Source organism: Vanacampus margaritifer, chromosome 9 (assembly GCF_051991255.1).
Source record: "Vanacampus margaritifer isolate UIUO_Vmar chromosome 9, RoL_Vmar_1.0, whole genome shotgun sequence".
In the NCBI taxonomy this organism is placed as follows: Eukaryota; Metazoa; Chordata; class Actinopteri; order Syngnathiformes; family Syngnathidae; genus Vanacampus; species Vanacampus margaritifer.
Window position 1 is genome coordinate 6,830,814 of NC_135440.1, and position 10,656 is coordinate 6,841,469.

A 10,656-nucleotide genomic window follows, 5' to 3' on the forward strand; every position below is an offset into this window, starting at 1 on the left:
AAAACCTCAATTGATTTTTATTGACAAAAGTGTTTGTCTCTTTCAATGAGTCTTTTTATATCTACTCATCATATATATGCCTGTCTGAGGTCATTTAAAAAAATTTTTTATCTTTTTAATTTCTACTTTATTTTCATTTTTTTTTAACTTAACCCCTTTTCGTTTTTCATGCTGCTCTTATCGGCATAGGATAAGTGACGTTTTCAGAGGCTCTCCGCCCAGCCATTTGAGTCGTGTGTGTGTGTTTGTGCGTGTGCGTGCGTGCGTGTGTGTGGGAGGCAGCAAATTGTCCATTAAGTTTTTCTGCTGAGGCCAAGAGAAGATTTGATATAGTGGGGAAACAAAAGTAATATGTAGCAGGAAATTCAATTGTCTCTCTCCAGCAAGTTGGATCTTTAGTTTGGCTTCCCCACCAAATCAATTCCACATGAAGTTCAAATGAGGTTTAACTTGCTCTTACCAGTCTCTTTCGAGTCTTGTGAGTAGTGTTTATACTGTATTACCCATATTGTATGACAGACACACTTCCTCACATGCAGCGAGAGCTGGATGCCACAATAGAAGGAAGCGAGCTCCTCTTTCTCACAAGGCTGATGTGCTAATACGCGAGTGTTGAGAAAGCAGAGGAAACATCAGCCTTCACGATACAGCATGAAGGTCCGTGACCCCAGCAGCTGAAACTTTATTCGTGCAGTGAAAGTGATTAAAGTTCAGGAAGGTGCCCCGCTCTCCTTTGCTATCCTGAGACTAAATGTGAGAACAGAAGTCCCTGGCAGGAAACCTCTGTTACAGCCTTTAGGTCAGAGGTCCCGCTTTCTTAAGTCAGTTCAGAAGCTGCTGGAGGGTGGCGTCACTCTCCGCCAGCTCATTGCCAGTCACAACTGATTTAGCTGAAGATCGGGTTTCACCTGCTGAAACTCAGAGCGGCTATGGGGCCTCCAGACCACAAGGTTTCCAATGATTTCTACCTACGTTATTGAACCCAAGTGCACAACACTCTTCACTAACAGTTTTGATAAAGACGCTGTAACAGGTCAACTTTAAGAAAAGTATTTTATTGTACATTTTATTTTACATTTAGAACAGATACAAAAAATTGCAATTAATCGTGAGTTAACTATTGAAGCCATGCAAGTGATTACGATAAACAAAAAATTTATCGCCTCGCACCCCTAATTTTAATTAGTAGAGATGCGCCAGTACCGATTACAGATATTGGTATCGGGCCAATGCCTTATTTCAAGGTTTCGGTACTTGCGACAGCGTCCAATACCAATATCGGCTGACCTCTTGTGGCCATTTTACGATCAGGAAATAGTCATTAGAAATGGGAAGAATAGAAAATTTCCATTAATTGCATGCAATTTTAAGGAAAAATGCTATAGTTGTGCTTGAAAGATTACTTAACTTAGGGGTATGTAGATGGTGAGAAAAATGTTTAATGCCCATAAAATCCAAAATACTGTGGCAATTATTTTGATATTTTTCAAGGTTTACGTTGACATGCGTAGACGTGCACGTGAATTTTGGTGACGATTCATAGCCTTTATGTGTCATTAAGCGGCATTTAGCTTTTGTACATTTGCAGTTATGCTAATAAACATGTAGACTTTCAAGCGCAACTGTATATCAGGGGTGCCCAAGTCTGGTCCTCAAAAGCCCCTATCCTGCCTGGTTTTCATGTTGCCCTTCTCCAACACACCTGGATCAAATAATCAGCTAATCGGCAGGATCTGCAGAAGCCTGATAACGATCCTGATTATTTAATTCAGATGTGTTGAAGGAGGGAGAAATTGAAAACAGGCTGGATAGGGGCTCTTGAGGACCGGACTTGGACACCCCTGTGCAGTATTGTAATAAATTGGTCTTTCTTAAAATTATCTCTAAAAATTATCTGTCATAGTTTTTTTTTTTTTGTCAAGTGTTATGTATGAAAAGTACTAGGAGTACATATGTTGCATTCGAGGACGGTGGGAAGTCGATATTCTACTAGGATTGTCACAGTTCTGACCTCAAAGCATTCGAGATGATGACTGATTCCGATAAATTGTTTGTTGTTCTGGTTAACACAGTCAGTCAAAATCACATTTGGTTACATAAAGTAACTAAATTAATGTTATAAAAAATAAATAGCTAAATGTGTTTATAATTATGTTTTGCCATTCAGGGTCTTTGTCTCTGTGAGGTTCGCCATTGTCGAGATTTAAACTAGTCGGTGAATTTGAATCCTTTTTTTCCCGACTTTGCAACTCGGATATCTGAGTTCAAAGGGGCGTTCTTGTGCGTACTTCCTAGTATGAAGTCAGAAAAGTGCGACTTCCCACCTTCCTCGAAGGCAGCATTAGTATCTGTATCGCTGACTACTTCAGAGTTAAGTACTCGTACTAGTATCGGTCTGAAAAAAAAGTGGCATTGAACATCCCCAAAAAATTCGGATCACTGCTTTGGATCCATCTATTAGCTAAGTGCCGTGGTATCTGGCACTAAATTGGGCAAAACTAAAATGATCATTCTGACAGAAGCATCGGCCATCTTTCTATTTCATTGGATTTTAGGCTGAATTACAGAAGAGCAGTCAGATCACACTTGAACCTCACATTCGAGTGCTTTTGTGTTTGGATCTTGGCTGATCTGGGATGGATGAACTTTCAGAAGTAACAACTCAGTCAATCAACATAAGACATTTATGAAAATCACAGCTATTATAGCTGTGCTCAATGAAAATGACAAATTGGATGAACGTGTCAGGGATTGCATCAGTCTGGACACCATTTTGACACAAATGTGGTTCAGTGATAAATAAAACCTGTAGCCAGTGTCCATTCTGTTTCTATTCAATTTCAACTTGCTCAACTTTTGTTTTTCTGGGCAGTGGCATAAAATAAAATGTCTATTGCCGCAATTGTCAAGTTGAGGTGTCTGATAGATGTTCTAATTTATTGACCCTTCTAGATTATATTATCCTATTAGAACCTGAACCAACAAGCTGCCACCTACGCAGTCTCATGTAGTCTACACTCTAAAAACAGTTCGGTCAAAAGTAATCCAATTATGGATCAAAAAAGAGTTGTTTTATACAATTTTTTGACCCAAGTAAAGGATCTGACCAGTATTTATGAGTTGTTTTACACTAAAAGACTAATTTCTTGACCCAAAGTTGGGTCAAATTGACCCAAGTAGAGGATCGGTCCATTTTTGACACATAATTGAGTTATTTTCGACCCAACTGTTTTTAGAGTGTACTCTTTTTTTGTCTTTTGGGAAGACCGATTTTTGTTCAGCATGCCTAAATCTACATATTGGTTCACATACTGGGTTAGGGTTAGGGTGCCAAGCTACAATGTGTTTTACATGTATTTGAATATGTGCCAAGTTCATTTATCCATTCAATCATTCAGTCGATTTGACATGTCTGTAAAGAGCATTCATATTTTGGTGTCTCACATATTATTAAATAGATCTCCCAGCTGCCCAAGCAGTGTCAATTTCAGTCATGCCAGGTTGTCCTTACGCTCCACCGATTGCAAAAGCGCTGCACCTAATGAACAATGTCACTAATAATTGAGTCAGTTTAATGCGACATGTTTTTCTTTTTTCACCAGGGGAATAACGCCGTTCATTTTTCCACTGTTTTTGTTTATTCATGAGAGTGTATCCTCTCAGTTACAGCTTTCCATGATTAGACTGAGCTACTGAACTAAGTCAGAAAAAACAACCAAGCCAAATATGTTTGTCCAGCTGTCCACTGAGATGACAAGATTAATTAGTTCAAACATAAAATAGTGTAATGGTGTAAAATAGCCCTCATTTTAAAGCGGTCCACCTGTCCTTGCTCATTATGAAACAGAATGAGATTTTGCAGGCAGACTCCATGTTGAACAAAATGTTCCCAAGCATGTCTGCGTTCCTTAATGCTGCATATTTGAGGTTATCAAGTCACTTCAGAGAAAGTGAGATTGATTCCAAAATGAAATTCTCTCATGTCTGCCGTGACACATACCGGACTTTTTCGTGTTTTGTTTGACTGATGCCAATTTTTTTTAAGCTTTTTTTGGTTTTTGTTCAAGGCTTTACAAGATCTTTGTCATAAAAAAATAGGAAGAGGCTACCACATACATGCAATCAACCACATTAAAGCGCAAACGATTTTTGTGTTTTTGTGACCACATCCTGCTTCTGCGGGCCTCACTGACGCTGTGTACGTAAAACCAAAACAAATTGGAAAACTTGTACGTTTTGTGTCACTTTAGCACCCGTTTTCTCAGAATGGAACATGATCAACGATGCCGGTGGAAAGTATGACTTGATAAAGGAAGATACATCACTGCTGTTATAGTATGGAACAAAGAAAGGATGTGACGGTATTGTTTTTTAAAATCAACAGCAATATAAAAGCTATTTGTGGCTTTGATGTTTTTGTTACCAAACTTTTGTATTTTCCCGTCACTCTTCAGGAGAGCTCCAGACACCTGGAGCTGTTACTCACCTTGGCTCCAGAGATGAGCAGTAATATAAAAATTAGATGTTTTCATTGTTAAACGTGTGCGCACATCCTTCATGCCCTGCAATGGCAGAGCTAAAAATAACCTTGAGCGTGTAAATGCCTGTTGAGCCAAATAGAGTTCAAAACAGCCTGCAGTGTTGGCACAGGTTGTGTTTTTCCAGTGGGAGTTCCTCCTGTATCAGGAGGTGAGTCCCGTACAACACGTGTGTGTGTGTGTGTGTGTGTGTGTGTGTGTGTGTGTGTGCGTGTGCGTGTGTGTGTGTGTGTGTGTGTGTGTGTGTGTGCGTGTGTGTGCGTGTGTGTGTGTGTATGTGCGTGTTCATGTGTGTTTATGTGTGTGTTTGGCCTGTTTTATTATTATTATTATTATTATTATTATTATTATTATTATTATTATACAGTATACTGTATATTAAACCCAGTTATACTCTCTCAATACTAGGGATGGGTACCTTTCACGTTTGAACCGGTACTGTTCCAATTCTCGGTACCTGAGAATCGATACCGGTACTCAACAGTACCAATTTTCTTTTGCAATTTTCACACACACACACACACACTTTTAGTTTTTTAAATTTAATTTATTCATTTATTTGGCTGGTAAAAATGTTCATCATTGTTTATTTAACAGTACAATCTTTTAAAAAATCAATATAACAATTACTTTTCAAAATATAAAATTTGACAAATAATGACAAATAACGATGATTTAAATTTTAAAACAAATGAGACAGAGTGGAATAGTAAAAATAAAGGTATAACATTTTACTATTACTGAAATAGGCTATAATTAATACACATAATTAATTTTAATTAAAAATATTTTTTTATTGTGTAGTTGTTTTTCAGGAATGTAAAGCCTGCCACACGCTGAGTTCGAAGTTCAAAACCACAATAGACTTATATAGCCCCCCAAAAAAAGATTTGACCTCTTAGTTTCGGCGACGTGCGTGGGTGCAGCGAGGGAGGACGCCGCCGACATCTCCCTCTCGGTCTCAGTCATGCACTCATTTTGCGGAACCAGGCATTGCCAGCCTACCCCCAGTGCGTAGGCTGTCATACTTTATAAACTGTTTGGCTTGGTGCCCAAAAATCTCGCTCGTTTGAAAACCCGTAAATGTAATTTTAGCGTGTAAAATCACGCGCGAATGCGTGACGTTAGTACGCTGGTGTAAACATGTTGTGTTCAAGTGCGCTTTGGAATATCGTCAACTGTTTTACTCCCGCACAATCACCATTTAGAAAGACGTGCTTCAGAACCGAAACATGGTACCGTTTGTTTTTACGTCAATCGGTGCTCATCAGTACCGACCCAAATCAGTTCATACCACAAAAAGTACCGTCTTTGGTACCCATCCCTACTCAATATGATATTATCAAATTCACCTGATTTATTGATCTCCCTAGATCAGAGGTGGGCATCGAGGGCTGGAGTCCTGCAGGTTTTGCATGTTGCCCTTCTCCAACACAGCTGATACTGTATATGATCAGCTCATCAGCAAGCTCTGCATAAGCCTGATAACGATACTGTTGATTGGAATCAGCTTGTGTTGAAAGTGAGAAACCTCCAAAACCTGCAGGACTCCGGCCCTCGAGGACCGAGATTGCCCACCTCTGCCCTAGATGAATTGGTCTTAACCTGGGTTTGATCAGTCTTAGTCAGTCTCAGGGGTTTGGCGGAGGTCAAGGCACACCTGTCTCAAATGATTCATGATGATACGCCCCACTTGGCTATCATTGGCTGCAGGTGATCATGCCATAATCCTAGGGTAGGCCCATCTGTGCTGCAAAGAATTTACTGTGTTCAGTAGTCGACTTGTGGCCGTTGTGATGGTACGTCGTGAATTTCTTTATTACTGTAATCCCTTCATACTGATTATGTAGAGCAAAAAGAAAGTGGTCGGACAAATATGCGCAATATGTATAACATAACTTTTGATGTTCCACAGGGTTTAATTCTGGGGCTTCTGCTGTTTTCCTTGTATCTGTTGCTTAAGAAAACAGTGTTGTTGTTGTTTTTTTGTTGAGTTGAGTGATGGGAGTCAGCATCCTAACTGCATGATTTGCAATGCCAAGTTGAGCATTTCCAGTTCAGCACAAAAAGCTATTTAGCAAAACTAACGGAACGCTATGTCTTGAATTTGGTTTGGTTGGGAACCTATTTTATTTTCCAGTAACGAATGGTTCAGTGAACGCAGATAGGAAACTGGTGGGGTTCAATACCTCCAACAAGTTTCAGAACCACTGCACTAAATCATGCACTTGTGCCTCTTGAATTGTCCAGTGAGTGTTACTTGCATTTCTTATTCAGGAGATGCCTTGAGTGAATCAGCATGTCACCAAACAGTATCTTGTAATAACACACTGCCTTAAGGTGGGTAGACTTCCTGTCTTGACTCCTCACCGTTAGACTCCGTCTGCCTCTGTCTACATCAGTTGGCTTTATCACAAACAGCTTTATAGGTGGGGAGCTTCTTGTTTGCATTGAGCTGTAGGACTCGAGGTCCTCGCCATCTTCTCGGTCACTTCCCTCTGTTTTGCCAAAGAATACAAAGCAGATAAAAGCAGCAGGCTGATCTGCGCCTGCCTGACTGTGGGAAAGGCGCGGGCACAGGAAAGACATGAGGATGACTTGTGTAAAGAGATGTGTGTATGGGGCCGATATGACTTTTCAAGGACAATAGATTGTTTGGATTCCTGGTCAACGGTATTTCCGAATAGCACTAATTTGATGTCATTTTTGCCCAAAGTGATCTCAGGCTTCGTGCATGTACAGCACAGCAACAGCCTGTTGCGTGAGTTGTGTTCTACAACTTGGTCTTTTAATGAGGTGTCATCTTGTTTCAATGAAATGGTTTGGCCATGACTGTAGTTGAATAGTATCTATCTGTTTAATATGTAGTGCAGTCAGTTGTCAGCTTTGCATAGACATACTTGTGTCAATCAATTAGAAAGTTTTAACTTGACAGCATGAGCTCATTTAAATGCATTAAATGCATTAATGCCCTACCCAGCCATCAATTTTCTGAACCTCTTATCCTCACAAGAGCCACTTTCACAGTCTTTTGGTGGTAGGAGGGGTATAATCAATGCACTAATGCAATTTTTTTATTATAGTTTTGGAATTTTCATTTTAGTTTGCTTTTTACATTTAGTTAATTTTAATTAGTTTTCAGAGTGGTTCTGTAAGTTTTTATTAGTTTGTTATTTAAAAATGTTTAATTGTAGTTTAGTTTTAGTTAGTTCCAGTATTAGTTTTAGTTGTTGTTTTTTTTAAAGTGTATTATTTGTGCTCAATATTTATAAAACACCATGTTAAAATTAAAAAAGTAACACATTCTCTTACCTGCCGTTGCCAACAGTTGTTAATTTGCTTTAAACAGTGATACAATACAATAATTGAACTGCTGTCGTTTCAGGAAATTGATAACTATAGCTGTGCGTCATCTACATAGCCATGATAGCCAATATTGGCGTTCTGAAGCAATTGACTCTAATATTTACAGACCGAACAAAAAGGTCTCCAATCACTGACCCTTGAGGGACCCCAAGTCATGACTGTTCGATCAGATTTAAAATTTTGCAATCATCACAAAATTTTAGGACTATACTGTTTAATCCTGCAACTTGTTTAATAGCCTGTAAATTCTGATCAACTGCATCAAATGCTGCACTGAGATCCAGCAAGACTAATGCTGACACCTTACCTGCATTAGTGTTCAATCTTATATAATTTAGTACTTTTACTCATTCAAACACAAAAACATATAAATACGTTTTTCGGTTTGAATGTATAAATATGTTTTTAACACTTTGTCCTGCACTCCCCAAAACGTATTTATATGTTTTTGTGTTTTGAAGGAGTATACAGAAGGCTTTTATACAGCTTCTGACCTGAAGAGGTCAATTAAAGCAATAGTAGTAATTACAAAAATGGCCAGCAGTTGGCAGCAGAGTATAAGAGATCAATCAGGGCCATGTTGCAACAAGCTCTATTTCCCAGTGTTTTCAGTGTTTAGGTTTGTGAATAATGATGAAACTTAGTTATATTCTAATGTTGATTGGAAAACAGATAAAAATATACTTTTTTTCCTGATGAAAGAAGAGACTAATCTTTCTTTTGGTAAGTTTCATGTTTTTATAGCAATAGAACAAAATATTCTGTGAACCTTGCAAAATCAGTCAAAATCCAGTTTTAAAAAGCAGGGAGCGGAGGGGGTTGCTTCAGTGAAAATGGCTGCGAGTGAATAAGTTAATAAGAGATGTTTACGTACTGTGAGGTCAAAAACCTAATTGAAATTTAAACGAGTCCATTTGCATAAAAAAATACAGTGAATAATTCACTTTTTTTTAAGAAGATTAATCTGATTTTTTTTTTATGTAAATGTACAATAGTTACGTGACGTCGCAACCTCCAGCAAAGACGCACTACACTATATTGTATTCACTCAGGTGTGATTTTAGAAAAATGACCTGGTACCTTTTTCTTTCCACAGTTAACGAGATCATCAGGAATGACCTTTCCAGCATTTCCGTTCACACTCATGCATAGATCATCGATCAAGGGTTGTGCAGCAGCAAACACAACTATCAAGTAAAAACAGTACAAATGAGAGGAGATGAAGAAGAGCCACCACGATCAGGATATCCCATCCGTCCACTCTTGCTAACTTCAGTTCCTTCCTCATCAAAGACTCAAATCGACTGCCTGGCAAAGTTTGAATATCTATTATAATTATGTAAGTATTTTTTTTGTAATATTATTTGTACAAACGGGAAGTGATATCGAGGGCAACACTGGCCTTAATTGACAAATGACAATCTTCATTTGGAGTGTGATGTTGACGTTATGTTCATGCATGGACAAACGTATGCGACAATAATAACTGTCATGCGTCATCACTTTGTTTCGTGTGCTGTCAGACCACAGAAAATGAATTGGTGCCTTACTTGTAGTGAAGATGACAAACAGCAGCAGACAGAGAAATGCAAATTATGGTCAATTATAACCCAAAGTGCAACGTTTTTTATATGACAACTTTTCTATCATTTTGATGATTTGTTTATGGGGAAAAGTAACAAAAGTTGGAAATGACAAAGGGAGTATGTGAACATATAGATTTTTTTTTCTTGTTCTTTGTTCTCATTGTTAGTTTATAGTGAATGTTGTGTATCATGTTCTTTTGTATAAACACAAATTTGACAATATGCCTTATGCTTATTCTACGCATTTTGCTACGTCTTTGAAATTGTCTCCTCCAATATACTGTTCTTTTTTTGGTGTTCTGCTATTTGTACTACGCTTCATTCCAGTTGTCACCCTAGTGCCTGTTTTGTCATGCCCAGACCATGACATAATAATGCACAGACAATCGTTCAACAACACGCAACGTGGGACCGAGGTTTCTTCTTGACCATACAAAGCCACATTCCGAAAATAGAACTTTTTGTTTGTTTGTCGTTGCTCACATTTATAGTTAAACAATGGTATGCTTACCTGCTGAATTTCAACTAAAATACAGTACTCCTAAGCGATTTAGTCTTTAACTTCTTTCACTGCAGATTTGATGTGTAAATGAGCAGAAGGATAATTTAAGTATGCTACCGCTTCAGTTTTACTCATTTTTGTCATTTAAATGAGGAGCTGGCAGGACTGTTACTTATAACTGGCAATAATTGATCTGTGTAAACCAAAGGGTTTTATCTTTGGTGATATTATTGTCCAGACTTTAACTTCCAGTGATTCCGCCCAATACAAAAAATATGATGCACTTTACCATAGATATAGAGGCAGGTGGTAGTGCTCCCACACCAAATGTTATGCTCTTTCCTGCTCTCATATTAACCTTTCTTTCCTATGTTATCTGTCTTACAGAGCATGCACATTGGCCTAATGTTTCTTATTTAGCTGATAATGGATTTCAATGTAGCTCTTGCATACATTTTGGGAACTATAGTATAAAAGCATGACTAAACTATATGAGCAAAGTTTCTATTATGTGCCTTATGCCCTTCTGGGATCCAAGATCATTATTGACTATTGCTTTTCTGTGTAGGCACAAGGTGAACCATATGTATCATTAGTATGATATATTTATGAACAATGAAATGTGTTTTGAGTGCATTCAAGTGTGAATTAATAAGTGGTGTAG

The 10,656-nt window shown here is 38.2% G+C and overlaps 1 protein-coding gene across 2 annotated transcripts in view; it reads left to right on the top strand.

The window, feature by feature from the left end:
• LOC144057927 (nuclear factor of activated T-cells, cytoplasmic 1-like) overlaps positions 1 to 10,039 on the top strand; it is a 74,503-nt gene extending 64,464 nt beyond the window's left edge. For both annotated transcript variants that reach the window (XM_077575953.1, XM_077575952.1), the window contains one exon: positions 9,001 to 10,039. In XM_077575953.1, the coding sequence (XP_077432079.1) occupies positions 9,001 to 9,056 (56 nt within the window). In that variant the 3' untranslated portion in view covers positions 9,057 to 10,039. The remainder of the gene's footprint in view (positions 1 to 9,000) is intronic.
• Positions 10,040 to 10,656: the final 617 nt, after the last annotated feature.